Raw genomic sequence first — 17,696 nt, forward strand, 5'->3', positions numbered from 1 at the left:
CCATAACTGGGGGGCTACCACTGAAAAGACCCCTTTCCTTTGTGCCACCAACCAGTCCTCCCTTGGAGGTGGTAGTTGGAGGCAGGCCACAGAACCCGATTGTAGTGTCCAAGCAGATTGTGGGTAGAGAGGTATGCAGTCAGATATTGTGGCCCCAAGCCATTAAGTGCTTTACAGGTCAAAACCAGCACCCTGAATTGGGCTTGGAAGCATATAGGTAGCTAATCCAAGTAAGCCAGAATTTGTGTTAATGTCTGGTACCTGTTATTAATCTGCCTGCCACATTTTGCACAAACTGTAGCCTCTGAATTCTCTTCAAGGGCAGCCCCACACAGAGTGCATTGCAGTAATTTAGTTTCAAGATTACTAGAGCAAGGACTACCTATAGCAGGCTTTCTCTGTTCAGATAGGGTCATAGCTGAGCCACCAGCCGAAGCTGGTTGACAGCACTCCAAACCACTGATGCCACCTGGACCTACAGTGAGAAAGATGACTCAGGGAACAGCCCCAAAGTATGAACCTACTCCTTCAAGGGGAATGCAACCCATCTAGAACAGGTAGAACTCCCTCTATCTGGTTAGAAGAACCACCCACTAAAAATGTCTCCGTCTTCTCAGGATTGAGCTTCAGTTTGTTAGCCTTCATCTAGTTTACTGTCACAGCAAGGCACCATTTTAGTACATTCGCAGCCTCACCTGCTGAAGATGAAAAGGAGAACTGTGTGTCATCAGCATATTGAAGGCAACATCCTCCAAAACTCCTGATACTGAATGAGATGCAGGGCAAGATGACCCCTGAGGAACCCCATACTGGAGAGCCCAAGGAACAGAGCATTGTCCTTCAAGCACCAACTTCTGGAACTTGCTTTCCAAGTAGGAGTGGAATCACTGCAACTCAATGCCTCCTACTCCCAACTCAGTCATTCCGCATGGATACCTTGGAAAGCTGCAGAGGTTTGGGAATACTAACAGAGTCACACCTCTGCTGTCTCTCAGAGTATGTCATCGTACAGGGAGACTAAAGTGGTTCCCATCCCAAAACCAGGCCTGAACCCCAATTGAAATGGATCCAGATAATCGGTCCCATCCAAGGGCACCTGGAGACCAAATAATTTAATACAATAGGCATACTACATGCATGTTTCATCTTTGAACTTGACAGAGCTTCCATTGTGTATCTTTCAGGGTTGTGATAAGGACAACTCTATAAACTTAACCTGAGCTGCAACATCATGATTGAGATTCAGGAGAGACACCTGTTTTGACATTTTGCCTTCTGGTGATTTATTGAGGGAATTGTATAAAAATATAGGACTGCATCCAGTTCTGTCACAGTGCTAATTATGTTGGGATATCACAGAACTAGTACATCATTAGTGCTTCCTAAGCAAAGGGGAATTGTCTGAGTGTAGGGGGAAGCAGCAGTCAGATTGGTGCTGGTGGTGTTACACTAGGGTTGTTTATAGCAATGCAGTATTGGCACTGTGACAGCACTGGGTACTCCCCAAGTAAGAACTTTTCAGGTGTGTTCAGACTTTTTAATGGGAAAGTTAGGAATATTTCACAGCATTATTCATACTTTTGAACTATCCAATGATTCCCTGAGATTCTAGGTTGAGTAGTGATGGGCGTATCCAACACTGTTCTTAAAGTAAAATATGCTCCACTGGTGTAAGCAACCCCAGCTTAAAGCAGAGTTTCTGTGGAAAGTTAGTTGTGCTAGCATTGACTAGGATGCTGCCTGATGACACTAAGGCTGCTATTAAGTTTGTGCCACCATGAAGTATATTAACCTCTGTATGTTGGAGACTATCTGCACAAGGGCAGAAGTCCAGTAACATGTATCAGAAGTTACCAGTTTTCCTAAGATAAAGATTCCCTTTGGTAGACCAGGATATCCAGTAAGCTATTCAACTCTTCTCATCAACCTGTTGAGGCCATATAATCTTGAAGTGCCCACAGTATAAGTCATTGCTTTTTAAAGTCTCTACTGAGCAGGCAGGACTGGTAGGATGCAAATAAAAGGGTATAGGATTGCAGCCTTTTACACATATTTCAAATCATAATTGTTCACCTTAGTATCTTGGAGCCTGATGATTTTGAAAAATGTTGCAATGTCTCCTAAAAAGAGGGCAGGCAGACATGAACCAGATCCTAATGACAGAAATTTTGAATTGGAAACACTATTTAAAGCTGAATGGAATTGCCTAGTGTAGCTCTTGTAAAGAGATTTCAGTACCAGCTCTGAATAATTGCTTCTACTCATCATTGGTCACAGAATTATTAAGTTTATTGATTATGGCAAATATGTGACTTTACATTATAGTGACGGAGTTTGGGATCCTGAAAAATGGCATGCATCACTGTATCCAAATTCTGGAAGAACTTCACCAGTGGAAGTGCTCAAGAAAGACTTGGATTCAGATCGGACTTTGCTCATGCGCAGGATAGTAGGTGAGTGCATTGCAGAGTATGTAAGTCCAAATCCACTCAATAGGCCTTAAGTTGCCTATTCAGAGATTGCTTAACAGAATTTAGTTTTTTGAGCTATACATATGCTTCAGAAGGAAGAAAGGAGCATGCTTGCTTTTCACTTAATAAAATTTGCTTAGAATTAATCTGTAATAACATCTATTCTAATGATTGAATTATTATTTTACTTCTGTAGCCAAAGCTCTCTGGGTGGTTCACAACAATTTCTTAAATATACAAAAAATCTTGATAAGTATGATAAAAAGGCAATAGAATTCAAATATACACATTTAAAAGCAGTTTATAAAATTCTAGTATACAAAAATGTTAATTTAAACATCAAAAACAATTCTAACAAAACTAGGACTAATTAAGTTTTAACCTAACCTTGGAAAACGGCAATGTTGGTGCCAAGCAGGCCTCATTGTGGAGCTTCTTTCCAAACAGGGTGGGTGTCAGAGAAGGCCCTCTTTCTTGTTGTCTCCTGGAGCCTGCAATAGGAAGAAGACCCCAGATCAGAGTGTAGGGCTCAGATTGTCAGGACAGGTATCCCATCAGTTATTGTTTTCCCAAGCCATTCAGGGCTTTATAGATTAAAACCAACACCTTGAATTGTGCTTGGAAGCATATAGGCTTCCGAGCTGGACAAGAACTGGTGTTGTATGTTCAGACCGTTTGGTCCCAGCTATTAATCTGACTGCTGCAGTTTGGACAAGATGTAATTTTTGAACAGTCTTCAAGGGTAGCCCCGTGTAACCTACAAACCGTATTTCTATATTGCGGAATCTTGATGTCTTAAAATAAGAGATCTGCATTCTTACAAGTCAAACTGCTATGCAATTCATGTGTACAAATGAAGAGGAATGACACTCAGATAGCAACTCCTTAAGTTCACTCATTCTCAGCATGTGACTGTTTCTTTTTAAATGTATAGATCCTAAGGAACGAGTAAAAGAAGATGACTTGGATGTGGTGCTAAGTCCACAAAGACGAAGCTTTGGAGGGGGCTGTCATGTGACTGCAGCTGTAAGCTCACGTCGAGCAGGGAGCCCACTGGAAAAAGAAAATGACTGTGTCCGAGTCATTGGTGGACGTAGGATTGGCAGTGGGAGGATAATCTCTGCACGGAACTTTGATAAAGACCACCGAGGTGGTGAAAAAGACTCGCGAGATCCAAGAGATGCAAGGGACAGAGACCGTGACAGGGAGTACAAAGACAAGCGTTTCAGGGTTAGTGCTTAAAACAAACAAGAATGTAGCTATGGCTTATTTTTGATAGACTTCTTTGAGGTAGAGACGGGAAACTACTTTGCAGGTATGAGAATGTTGCAAATGCTTGTGGCCTCAAGTAAGATGGATTGTGTGACATGTTAACGCTGTTAGGCAGCACAGTTGCACTAAAAAAAATTGGGAGCTTTTGTTCCCGGATTGATACCCAAGTCAAATCCCATCTTGAGGCGTGTTGGTTTCCACTAAACAGGAATAACATAATAAGTTTCTTGATGACTTTTGGATAGTCATTCCTGGAGTCAAACTGCTTGGCTGGAGGCACCTTTGGCAGTGCAGGCTGTTTTTATGTCGGCTTGTATGAGTTTTGTTGTATGGATTTTTCTGTTGAATAATTGCTGTCAGTTATTAATAGAAAATACATTGCTTTCACAGACAGTTAGGTGATACTCTGCCTCTTTCAGAATGTATCCCCTTGCCAAAAATATATTCTACAAAGTTTTCCTATGCCAAAAAAAGAATTGCATAGGAACTTGATATTTGTGGACTCCCCAACTTTTCCCTATATTATCCCTTAAAACCTTAGAGAGAGTATGGAGACAGCAAGCGTGTCTTTGGAGAGCGCCGAAGGAATGACTCTTATACAGAGGAAGAACCAGAATGGTTTTCTGCTGGCCCTACAAGTCAGTCAGAAACCATTGAACTTACTGGATTTGATGACAAGATCCTAGAGGAAGAACATAAAGGACGAAAACGGACAAGAAGGCGCACAGCTTCTCTGAAAGAAGGTAACTCTGAAACCTGGCATCTTGGGCCCTGATGGGAATTTTCTGTATTTCTGGAATAAGTAGTCCTTTATTGTCTGCTCCTGTCTTTTTCTAATATTGACCACTGGATGTTAGTAATGATGCATAGATGTTGGAAGTGAGACTAGACTGAAATGCCTCTGTTCTAGTTCAGAGATCTAGCCAGATATAACCTGGCTTGTTTCTCTGGAGCGAGGTTAGGGCGCGTATGCATGCATGAGAGAGTGGCTGGTTTCATATGGCAAACAACACTGTGCTGCTTCTACAGTGTGCAGATTTTTGCCCAAACTGACTGGTCAGATGACTGTGTGATTCAGAGCATGTTATGGTTTCTACAGTGCTGTACAGTTCTTCTGTGTAATCTTGCCACTCCTTCTTAATTTCTTCTGCCTCTGTTAGGTCCCTGCCATTTTTGTCCTTTATCATGCCCATCTTTGCATGAAATAATTCCCTTCATACCTCCAATTTTCTTGAAGAGATCTCTAGTCTTCCCTATTCTATTGTTTTCTTCTATTTCTTTACACTGTTCATTTAAGATAGCATTCTTATCTCTTTTAGCTATTCTCTGGAATTCTGCAATCAATTGCGTGTATCTTTCTCTTTCTCCTTTGTCTTTTGCGTCCCTTCTTTCCTCAGCTATTTTTAAAGCTTCCTCATACAGCCATTTTGCTTTCTTGCATTTCTTTTTCTTTGGGATGGTTTTAGTTGCTACCTCTTGTACAATGTTGCGAACCTCCGTCCGTAGTTCTTCGGGCACTCTGTCTATCAGATCTAATTCCTTAAATCTATTTGTCACCTCTACTGTATATTCATCAGGGATATGATTTAGGTCATACCTGAGTGGCCTAGTGCTTTTCCCTACTTTCTTCAATTTTGCAACCAGAAGCTCATGATCTGAGCCACAGTCAGCTCCTGGTCTAGTTTTTACTGACTGGACAGAGCTTCTCCATCTTTGGCTGTAGAGCACATAGTCAGTCTGATTTCTGTGTTGACTGTCTGGTGATGTCCATGTGTAGAGTTGTCTCTTGGGTTGTTGGAAAAGAGTGTTTGCTATGACCATCATATTCTCTTGACAAAATTCTACCAGCCTATGCCCTGCTTCATTTTGTACTCCAAGGGCAAACTTGCCTGTTATTCCAGTTATCTTTTGGCTTCCTACTTTAGCATTGCAATCCCCCATGATGGTAAGGACATCATTTTTGGGTGTTAATTCTAGAAGGTGTTGTAGGCCTTCATGGAACTGGTCAACTTCAGCACCAGTGGTTGGGGCATAGACTTGGACTGCTGTGATGTTGAATGGTTTGCCTTGGATTCGAACTGGGATCATTCTGTCATTTTAGAGATGGTATCCCAGTACTGCTTTTCCTACTCTTTTATTGACTATGAAGGCTACTCCATTTCTTCTGAGGGATTCTTGCCTGCAGTAGTATACCTGATGGTCATCTGAATTAAATTCACCCATTCCTGTCCATTTTAGTTCACTGATTCCTAAAATGTTGATGTTCAGTCTTGTCATTTCATGTTTGATCATGTCCAGCTCACCTTGGTTCATAGATCTTACATTCCAGGTTCCTATGGAGTATAGGTCTTTGCAGCATCGGACTCTCCTTTCACCACCAGATACATCCGCAACTGGGTGCCCTTTCGGCTTTGACCCAGTCGCTTCATTCTTTCTGGTGCTACTAGTACTAGTCCTCTGCTCTTCCCAGTAGCACACTGGACACCTTCTGACCTGAATCGTTTTGCCCTTTAACTGTCCATGGGGTTTTCATGGCAAGGGCACTGGAGTGGGTTGCCATTTCCTCCTCCAGTGGATCATGTTTTGTCAGAGCTCTCTGGTATGACCTGTCCGTCTTGGGTGCCCCTGCACGGCACTGCTCATAGCTTCATTGTGCTACGCAAGCCCCTTCGCCATGGCAAGGCAGTGATCCACGAAGGGGATGCTTTGTACAGAGTGCATTAATTTGTCGATTATTGTGCATTATGGGCCTTTTCAATATAAATAAAATTGTTAACAGCCAAATGTTGCTAGTCTTGTTTAATGCACCACTAGAGTTCTTGATTCATCTGAAACCTTAACATTGCCCTGGAATACATCTTGCAGTAATGCCTATTGAATGTAACTTTAGTGAAATGCTCTCTGAACTTTAACAACACTCAAAGTTGTTATATCATGGGTGTCAAGGAATGGGCTTCAGCAACTTCTGAAAATGTTCATGTCTGGATTAACTTTGGTTTTATTTATCTAAGGAGTAGAATGCAATGGTGGAGTAGCAGAGGAGGAAGAGCTGCAGGCGGCTGTTCCGGAGAGATCAGCAGATCAAGAAGACCCAAGGGAAGTGGTGCTGCCAGAACCTGCTCCAGGAGAGTTTGATTTCAATGAGTTCTTCAACCTGGATAAAAGTGTTCCAGGTTTGGCTTCGGTGAGTGTTAAAACAATCTTTGCTATAGTGGGTGCCATCTTAAATTAATATATGCCACCTCTGGCAACAGAAAGCAGCTTGTCATCTGTCTTAAAGCTCTCTCAAAGACTTGGACACGTCTGTTGGCTGAAGTGAAAAGTGAATGTTCTAAAATCTTGTTTCTCTGGCTTACGTGAATCACTGGAATTCCATTTGCAGAAGCAACTCATCACTTCATTTTTTTCACCATTCCTCACTAGTCTGGAGAAGGAAACACATATGCTGGACTGTCCTGTGTGGGACAACCTTGCAGGTCCTCTTATATGGAAAGGTGGGATATAAATATCTTAAATAAGAGGTCCTCAGCTGACTGTTGAAAGAACACCTATACTCCAATATTCTATAAATATCCCATCTATTTTAAGAGAATAGTTTACATTCAGTCTTGGCTAAATGTTTGGAAATACCCTAGAGAGTAGAGTGAACACTGAGGAAGCTTTTCCTTTGAGTATCTTTAGCTAGTGCTGGATCAGAGTTATTCCATAGAAACTGCTAGGTTCCTTCACATAGTGTATTCAGGTGGTGTGTGACATTAGGAATGTAGCCAAAATAGGACTACTAAAGTGGGGGGAGGCAGAAATGGTCCAGTGAGGACTGGTCATGCATACTAGCCTCAGTATAGAGTGACTCCTGAGAAAGAAAATCAGACGAGCATAGGGATGCCTTTCCCTGTGGGTTTTTATTTTACCAAGTTAATAATTGAGATATTTTTAAACTGTTCTTCAAATGATGCCATGTTGATGGACAATAAATACATAATAAAAACTATGCAAAATTTCCAAGTTAAAATGTTAAGGCAAACAAATGTTTTGGCCTGGCACTGAAATCTGAAGAAGGTTGGCACTAGGTATGTGTGAGAAATCTGATTTGGGACTGGGAAGCTGTTGGATTTCCTTGGCTGAACTCCCTGCACTCTGGCTTGCTTTCTCTCTGCCCTGCACCTGCCATACACCAAGCGTTTGCATGAGTGCCTGGCAGAAAGTGAGTCCAAATGAGTCTGCAAGGCCAGCATGTGCACGTGCCTCTTGCTACTCACATGCCTGCTGTGCAAGTGGGAGTTAGGCTTCTGCACCTGGGATTTGTGGACGTTGCATTGTTTGTGCAATGGATTGCATGCTTTGCACAGAGAAGCAATATAGTGGTGTTGGCAAGCATTTGTGAAGTTCAGCTCGGCTTGTTTCACTTCCTGGTTAGAACTAAGCATGGGAAAGAAGTCCAGGGAGCCCTATTCTAGTTGGATGTTTGCATCTCTATCTGGCTGTCATTGAGGGAAACGGTGCTATAACAGTAGTCTCATTCCCTACTTGTAGCATGAGTGAAAAGCACCTTGAGAAAGGCATGTTCTAATGGGGGATCAAGGTGGCTAACTAAAATTAGGAACAAGAAATACCCTGAAGCACAGCAGCCTTTACAAAGCATAGAAACACAGAAAGTCAGAAGGCACCTCCTGGGCCATCTAGTCTGACCCCTGGCACAAGGTGGCTCTACTCATATAATGCTCAACATGTGGGTGTCCAATTTTTCTTTGAATATCCTCACTGATGAGGCCTCCACCACCTCCTGTGGAAGCCCATTCCATATCCTAGGGGTCCTAACCATCAGGAAGTACTTCCTGACATCCAACCTGAAAACCAGTTCCTTTAACTTTGCCCCATTGGGCCACATTGTTCCCTCCACCACAGGGGAGAACAAGTCATGACCCTCTACCTTGTGACACCCCTTCAAATACCTGTATGTCACAATAAGATCCCTCAGTCTCCCCTTTTCCAAGCTGAAAAGTCCCAGTTCCCTCACTCTCAGCTCATATGGCACACCCCTCAATCAAGGTACCATCCTTGTGACCCTGCAATGAACTGATTGATTGAAACATAGAAGCAGAGTAAGTCAGAAGGAGCCTCCCAGGCCATTTAGTCTGACCCGTGGCTCCAGCCAGCTTCACTCACGACATGCCTACCATGTGCCATGTCCACCCTATCCTTGATCATCCTCACCATTGGGACTTCAACCACCTCCCATGGAAGCCCATTCCAAACCCTTGGGCTCCTAACTGTTAGAAAGTACTTCCTGGCTTCCTTGTCCCTGAGCTTTGCTCCATTGGAATGTGTCCTGCCCTCCTCCATGGGGGAAAACAGGTCTCTATCTACCTCAGTCTGAAACCCCCTCACCTACCTAAATGTTGCCAACAGATCCCCTCTGAGTCTCCTCTCCTCCAGGCTGAAAAGGCCCAGTTCCCTCAGTCTCGCCTCATGGCTTTCCCTGCAATCTGGCCACCATCCTTGTGGCCCTATGCTGCACCATTCTAACCTGGCTATATCCTTCCTGTAATGCAGAGCCCAGAACTGAACACAGTACTCCAGTTGCAGGTGCACCAGAGTGGTATAGAGTGGCAGTAATACCTCTCTCGATCTAGAAGCCACACTTCTGACTATGCAGCCAAGGGTGGTGTTTGCCCTCTTGGCCACCGTGTCACACTGCTGACTCATGTTTATCTTGTAGTTGACCAGTACCCCAAGATTCTGTTCACAAGTCCTACTCTCCAGCCACTTGTCCCCAGCCTGTACTCAAGACACACATTCCTATGCCCCAAATGCAAGACCTTGCACTTATTCGCATTGAATGCCATCCTGTGTTGCCTTGCCCACTTTGTCAATCTGTCCAGATCCTTCTGGATCCAGATTACCTGCTCCTCAGTTGTAGCCATTGCCTCCATTTTAGTATCGTCTGCGAATTTGATCATCCTCTCTTCCAGATCATTGATGAAAAGATTGAACAGGATTGGTCCCAGGGCAGAGCCCTGGGGGACTGTACTCATCTCCATCCACCATCCCGATGATTCCCCACTAATAGTTATCCTCTTGCTTTCAGTCCATCAACCAGCCCCTAATCCATCAGACAGTGCATTGGTCTATCCCCCCCAAAAAAACCAGGATATCATGCAGCACTTGTGTCAAAGGCCTTGCTGAAATCCAACCGTGCTATGTCCCTTATGTAACGTGGAGCCCAGAACTGGACACAATACTCCTGTTGTGGGTACACTGGAGTCTTATAGAGCAGCACCTCTCTGAATCTGGAATTCACACCTCTCTCTCTACATCCAACCTTCTTAACTGCCGAATCACACTGCTGACTCATGTTTAGCCTGTGTTGACAAGTACCCCAAGATCTCTTGCACAAGTGCCACTCTTTAGCAACTTGTCCCCCCATCCTGTACCTATGGCAATTATTACTGATTCCCAAGTACAAGATTTTGCGCTTATCTGTATTGAACACCATCTTGTTTTCTCCCACCCACTTCCACAGTCTGTCCAGATGTTTGGATCTGGACTGCCTGCTCCTCTGTTGTGTCCAGCATCCTCACTGTGGTATCATTTACGAATTTGGTTGGCATACTGGTCACCCCCTCCTCCAGGTCATTGATAAAGGTTGAAGAGAATCAGTCCCAGAACTGAGCTCTGGGGGACTTGTCTCATCACCGGCTGCCATCCTGATGACTCCCCTCTGCTTGTGGTCCGGTCAACCATATCCTGATCCATTGGACAGTGCATCAGTTTGTCTAGCAGCTCATTACTTTCTTGACTAGGATATCACACAGAACCTTGTCAAAGACCCTACCGAAATCCAGGTAAACCACATCCTCTATCTCCACTGCATCTTGTCATAGAACTCCACAAGATTCATCTGCCAAGAACGTTTTTTGTGTGGAAGCTGTGTTGGATGGCTGCCAAGATCCCTTCCCTATCTAGGGTTTCTAGGACTTGCCCTATTAGGAATGTTACATCATCTTTCTCAGAATGGATGCAAGGCTAACTGCCTGTAATTTTTCTTGTCCCCTCTGCTAACCTTTTTGAAGATTGGGGCCAGTGATGCCACCCTTCAATCCTCCAGAACATCTCCGATTTTCCATAAGGCCTCAAAAATTGAGGCCAAAGGATATGAGAGTGCGCCTGCCAATTCCCAGTGTACACTCAAGTGTGATCCATCAGGACCTGGCACCTTCATAACATCTAGGGCCCTGAGGAGTTCCTTAACATCTAGGGGAGTGACTGTGAGATGTGCCCCCATAATCCCAACCTCATCTGGCATCCCAGGCGCATCTCCCTCAACCTGCTTTGGGAAGAATACAGAAACAAAATAATCGTATCTGTACCCTTACATCAGTTACCAGATCCCCTCCTTCCCTTTTAAGCGGCCCTTTTTTGCTAGACTTATTTACTAAAATGTCCTGCAAACTTCCATGGCCTCAAATTAGAATGTCTTACACCAGTGTTGGGTTTGTATTATAAGGACTTGGCAAATGCTGGCATGTTAGAAGAGAACATGAAAATTTGGGCTTGCTAAATTAGAATTGCTGTGGGATATTGCACAGAGGCAACCTCTTTTCATTAGTGTTGCATTTAATGCTACTGAACTAATTTTGCACTGTTATAATAGATACTGTGTTGACTGTTCACAGTACTGGGCTTTGCTCATCCTTTCTGGATCTCTGTAAAACATGGCTTCTAAGTGTAGCTCTGGCAAGTTTGATCTAGACATGGTGCATAGAGGGGCATGTCAACCTTTACTGAACCTTCCTTTTGTGTTCAGTGAAGCCGGTTTCAATATAAAACTAGGTGATGGTGGCACAAAGTGACCCTACTTTGTGGAACTGACCCTTCAGTATTTAGCAGTTTTGATCAGCTACTTTTTATCTTTACTAATTCTAACAGGTTTCTAAAACTACACTAGTTCATAATAACAATATTTAATACTGTTAGGTGTTTTGCAGTGAGGCTTTTATTGTACAGTCATGGAACTTCTCAGAACGCGGTAGAGGATTCATTCAAAGAAATTTGGAGGGCAGGGTCAGAGTGTGCACCCAGGCGAAATGTTTTACTAGACACCCTTGCTCGCAAGTCTTCCCCGCACTGCTCAGAATGCTGTATCAGGCCAAAGGCTCCTTTAGTCCAGAATTCTGCTCACATAATAGATGGCATACTGGACTAGATGGACCCTTGGAGAAAAGACAGGATACTTCTGTCTTTCCTCACACTATGGAAAAACCATTAAGGGAAAAAGGGGAAGAGTAGTTGTATAATGCCTTTAGATTATTGGCACTAGGCTCCCCTGACTGAAAGTGTCATCACATCCAGTGTGGCATTTAATAAGGGTTGTTATTAATGGTTGATGCCAATGCTAAATCTCAGTTGTATCTGGAAGGGGTAAATGTAATCATCAAAGAGAGGAATCCGTTACTGTTTGTGTTATGTGGCCAATAATGTGCCTTGGCCTTTGGGAGATTCCTCCTTGGTGGCTACCAGTCACAGCAGTGTTAGTCTTTCTCCTGGGTGGATTCTCCCAAGCCTAAGCAGTGACTATGTTGATTGTAAACACTGTGTTGTGCTGGCATTTAGGGTGTAGCCTTAAATGAGAAGGGCTTCTATTGTAGATGCTGTGTTATTGAATAAGGAGATACAAATTTATTAGCCCACCATAATTTAATTTAGGAGGCCAAGCTTGAAATCTCTCCACTGTATCGCTGGTCCTCTCTCCTTCCTGTCCCTGGGACATCCACTAAACAATTTGAGAGTTTGATTTTCCTACTGTCTTGAAGCAGGTGTCATGGAACTTTTCACACCAGCAGTGGAAGGAGTGGGGAAGGAGCCTCAGGCATGGGGTCACAGCACAGACACTGTCTAGGGACCATAAGATATCTTTGCCCATCACTTTAAGAGTGTGCTTGCCAAAACTTCTGTCAATGCAGAGCCGCTACCACAGAATTTAGAATTATGTTAATTTTTCAATTTTTCTGAATCATCTGTGTCTGAGATAATTTTTTGTGGCTAAGTGTCTGAAGCTATGATGTGATGCTAATCTTAAAATGTTATTCTAGTCTCTTCTGGTGCTCTCCACTTGTCTTATGAGAAACTTCTGTACTTTTTTTAATGGTAATTGAAAGCTTCATGGCAATTCAGTGTGTTATGGGAATCTTTTTTCCAGGATGGCTAACTAGTTTTCTTCTTGTAGGTCTCTAAATTACCTGGCTTAAAAGGAAATGTTAACATAGTAGACATGCATTAAACCTAAATTTTAAAGGTTATGAAGCTGGACCGTGACAATACCAACACATTGCGTTTAAAGGTTGCTTTTTGTGTATGAAAACACACATACACAAAACGCACACTAATTGTTATAAATGACTCACACCTTGTATGCATGGTGGTGCTCCTGCCAAATTACACCAGGACTTAGCAAATCATTAGGTGCTACAGTTAAGGGGGGACTTTTACCAGCGCCCTCCATACAGCCTGTATGGGTCTTCTACTACTGGATGCCTCCCAGATCCTGACCTTTGAAAGAGGTTCAGTTTTCCTACCAAACCATGATCAAACAATTTCCATCATGTGATGGTCCAATAATGTCCAGCCCTTTTCTATGGATAGTTGTAGATTCACTGGTTATGCCTGTTCATGCAGGAAAACCTTCTTTAATTACCTCCAGACAAATGTGAATAGAATCATCACCTTAATCTTCAATTGCATGCCTGTGTATGAACTTCAGATAAGTTAAGTAGTACAGGAAGATACAGGCTGCACAGCCAGTGAATTTGGATTATGCTCTTAGACTTTCTTAAGTTTCTAGCTAATAATCAAAATGTATTGTAGTAACTATATTACAAAAATAAATGAATTTTATATTAAAATGGGAAACTCAATTTAAATTGACCCACTATTCCAAGATGTGCATATTAGGATAGAAATCTTATATTACTTAGCTATACAATTTCATTAAGTATACATAGTGACTGATTGACAACAGGATAGATCTAGTCCAAACAAGGAATTTGAGGGTACGCTACATACACTCACGAGCACGTGCACACACACACATGGTGTACATTCTCAGGCTTGACTAATTCACTGTTGGGAAGAATCAGAATTGTTGGAGGTCCTTCCCAATAGTGAAACCTAAAATTCAGTGTGTTTATATTTGGGCACATTGATTATTAGAAAACAGAACATTAGTACCTGTATCTCAAATAGGTAAAATACATCTAGATTCCTGAAAACTAAAATGTTATACATATTAATTTTTAAATCCTGAAATAGTACAGTTTTGATGCCTACATTTTATAGCCTAAATGCAGAGAAGCCCAAAATGTACCATAAAATATCAGGCAGTGGGGACTGACTGCCTTGGATTCAAGAGAGTAGCAGGAGTGATCATACCTAGGCTTGAACAATGCAGGCTTCACATGTGTGCACCTGTTCCCCCCCTCCTTATATACATGGTCCAGAAGATAAAACTAATGACTCTGCTTCCCTTTTTAAAAGCAGACCTTCCTAACTAGCTTGCTAAAGCTGTAGACCTATGATGAATGAATTAAGTAGAAAAAGTATTGCTGACTGAGCAAAATTACCCCTGGTGTTATGAGTCTGAAGATGAACTGTCATTGTGTCTGGATCATACTTAAACAACTCTGGAGTCCTAGCAAGCACATCTCTGAAGATTTTTTTGCAGCTCCTGTCCTACTGTACCTACAGTTGAGCCACTGAGATACCATGGGAGCCATAGTGGGTCCCATTCTATTTTTAGTAAAAGTGACAGTTAGCACCTGTCCCTGGGGGAGACTTAATCTAAAAGGAACTAAAAGTAGCATAAAGCATTTTCTAAAAGGAACATTTTCTAAAAGGAATCTAAAAGGAACTAAAAGTAGCATAAAGCATTTTCACATCAGACATTCTGGAAGTAATAGCCAGAGGTGTTCCACAGTGTACACAGTGGACGTTATCTCTTATGCTAGACTCTCAGGCTTCTGTACTATGTGATGATTTTCTGAAATATTATTCCTTTCCCCTCATAATATAGATGATAGAAGATGTGCTGGGGGAAGGCTCTGTGTCAGCCAGCAGGTTCAGCCGCTGGTTTTCTAATCCTAGCCGGTCTGGAAGCCGTTCGAGTAGTCTTAGATCTACACCCCATGAAGAGTTGGAAAGATTAGCAGGTAATCTCATCTTGTCCTTTCAGCCACCATTCTATTTCTTTCAGGAAGCTGTAGGATTGTGAGCTCCTCGACATTGGTGGTTGCTTGCTTCTTCTAATGCCTCACCTTTTGAAGCATAACTCATAATTCCATTGATAGGAGTGTGTGGAATGTGTTCTCCTCTCAAGAGTATAAAAAAATCTTGCTGTATTCCCCTCAAGATACTTAGCAAGAAAAACTTACAAGGCAGTCGTCCTGGTTTTTACTGTTTCAGGTCTAGAGCAAGGCATTCTATCCCCTGGTCAGAATTCTGGAAACTACTTTGCTCCTATTCCTTTGGAAGACCATTCTGAAAACAAAGTGGACATCTTAGAGATGCTACAGAAAGCCAAAGTGGACTTAAAACCCCTCCTTTCAAGTCTCTCAGCCAACAAGGAGAAGCTTAGAGAGAGCAGTAAGTCTTCCCATCTGCTGTTGTGATGCCTTTGGGTGCCTTGGGCAAAAACATGTTCAAGTGCCAAGCTTTCATTCTCAACCAGGAAGTGCTAAGGTTTATTCTAGGGATACCCTTGGATATCTGCATTGCCTTGTTATTGTCTGACCCTTGCTGATAGGATGACAGCAGGATTAACTCTTGGCATACAAGAAGTTCCACTATTGATTATTCTTGGTATTGGAATCAGTTTCCAAATTGGAAGATACGGCAAAAACACAGCACTGCAAAGCTTGCTACTTGAGCAGCTCTTGCTATGTACGCTTCCCAAGTTTGCACCACAGCATCTGTTGCCTTCTTAACATAAAGCCTTTAGCACTGAATATCTTGGTTAGGGGATTGATGGCTATTCAGGGCACAACTTAAAGAACAAGGTAACTTAAAAGAAAAATTGGCTGTACATGAAATGGCAGCCATAATAATGAGGGGAAAAAACCAGAAAAAACAATGCTTTGACAATGATTTCTCCTGCTGGAATCTCATCATGTAATTCCTATTGGAGAGCAGAGCCTAGTTTTTGCATGTATGGCAGAAGACTTGCCTGGATTATCTGAAGTCGCATGCATGTGGCTGCATGCATGTTCAAGAGGCTCCTTTGCATGTGTGTTGTGCAACCTTGGTTTTCAGTGTAAAACCTCTGCTGACAGGGAGAACTCGCAGCTACTGGCATGCAAATACATTGAGCATGTTAAAAGATTGTATCTCTGCTTTGTGCATCCTCAAGATTGGGAGGAGCTGATCTCAGATTTCCATAACCTGTTCAGGAATAATGTAACTAATATGCATTCCTGCCATGAAAGCTCTTCCCCAAATTTAATACCAAGCATTATGCTCATTCTTTACTCTCCTACAGTCTGTTGGATGTTTCAGACAAGTGCATACTAAATTGGGCCTTTGCCTCCATTTGTGTATGTCCTGGAACATCTGGATTGTAGTCCCAAGTGCCAAGTGTATTTTGCAGTACATAAAGAAAAACAGCTCTTGCTATGGAAGTGTGCTTGCACAGATTTTTTTTTTTTAGGTTTCTGTGATTTTCTGGTCTAAGACTATCTTCAACTGATGATGCTTCAGTATTCCATCATCTGTTCTTTGACTAAAAAATGTCTTACCTGGATGGATGGCCAGCCATTGGCTCGCAGAGTGCTATATTCTTAGTAACACACATTAGTTGATCTTACATGACCTGTATCTGGAGTTTTGACAGCCATTCTACTACAACAAACAATGTGTCCTTCTCTCTCTGACCATTCCTTAGTAGAAGTTGGCAATTATGCTTTATAAAACTACTGAAACAGCTAACACTGGAATCCCATTTCAGTCTGCCAAACAGCCATTGTTAAGCTGATGGTAATTTGGATGGTTTCTGTGAGACTGCAGAAGTGTTTATCTCAACTGATAATCAGTTTAGATTTCAGATACTGCCTGTGGAATGAAGAAAACATATAAATGATCATGTAAAAGGAAAAGCTGTCTTTAAAGGTAGTAGGCTGGGAAGTATTAAGATAGGTCAGCCCTGGCTGTGGCTCGGTAGTCCTTGGTGACATGGCAGATGGAGTCATGAATGGTGCAGCAGACGACTTGCTTTCAGATGGCAGCTTCTGCTTATCTGCATAGAAGTGATATGTTCCATAGGGTTCATAATCAACTGTTGTGAATAAGAGCCCTACTATTCTTTAGTTTTCCAACTGAAAACATGGAATCATATGAGGGAACAGTAAATTAGAAGTGCAAGAGAGTTTTCAATTCCAAATATCTTGGAAGAAATTATGATGATTCCAAGGGTCCAAAGTGCTTTGCTCAGCATGCAGATCATGTGATGTCCCTTACTGCCTTGGGGTGCAATCCCCTGGGAAGTGTTACTGTGCAACTCTCATTTCAGTGAGGCTTACAGAAGGGAGCTTTCTGCTGAATTGTGACCATAGTCCTAGTAATGCTGATGCTATAGCAATGACTAGCTGTTTTTTGTTCTCTTTGCATGTCAATCAAACTCTGCAAAACTGTTGGCTGACTTTAACTTTCCCATAAGGCTTGGATTTCACACTGACACTCTGATTATTGAGAAACCATTAAGTATCTGAATGATCTTTCCCCTAGTTTATTCCTCTTTGCTATCTGAAGGTTTGGAACCTTAATTTCTGACTTAGCTCTAAATTGAATAATGTTATTCTTACATCCTTGCATGACCTTGGAATTACTGATATTTTAATAGTGGCCCGGAGCAGAGATGGAGCAAATTTCAGATTCTTCTTGCTTTACTTTCAGACAATGTATAGTCCC

General features: G+C 42.4%; 1 protein-coding gene across 4 annotated transcripts in view; it reads left to right on the forward strand.

The window, feature by feature from the left end:
* EIF4ENIF1 (eukaryotic translation initiation factor 4E nuclear import factor 1) overlaps nucleotides 1-17,696 on the forward strand; it is a 44,867-nt gene that overhangs the window by 3,606 nt on the left and 23,565 nt on the right. For 2 of the 4 annotated variants that reach the window (XM_044444395.1, XM_044444396.1), the window contains exons 4-9: nucleotides 2,326-2,453; nucleotides 3,406-3,701; nucleotides 4,285-4,486; nucleotides 6,755-6,927; nucleotides 14,812-14,947; nucleotides 15,201-15,380. In XM_044444395.1, the coding sequence (XP_044300330.1) occupies nucleotides 2,326-2,453; nucleotides 3,406-3,701; nucleotides 4,285-4,486; nucleotides 6,755-6,927; nucleotides 14,812-14,947; nucleotides 15,201-15,380 (1,115 nt within the window). The remainder of the gene's footprint in view (nucleotides 1-2,325; nucleotides 2,454-3,405; nucleotides 3,702-4,284; nucleotides 4,487-6,754; nucleotides 6,928-14,811; nucleotides 14,948-15,200; nucleotides 15,381-17,696) is intronic. The other 2 variants (XM_044444397.1, XM_044444398.1) reach the window with 2 other exon arrangements.

Source organism: Varanus komodoensis, unplaced genomic scaffold (assembly GCF_004798865.1).
Source record: "Varanus komodoensis strain SLA01 unplaced genomic scaffold, ASM479886v1 scaffold44_3, whole genome shotgun sequence".
Lineage (NCBI taxonomy): Eukaryota > Metazoa > Chordata > Lepidosauria > Squamata > Varanidae > Varanus > Varanus komodoensis.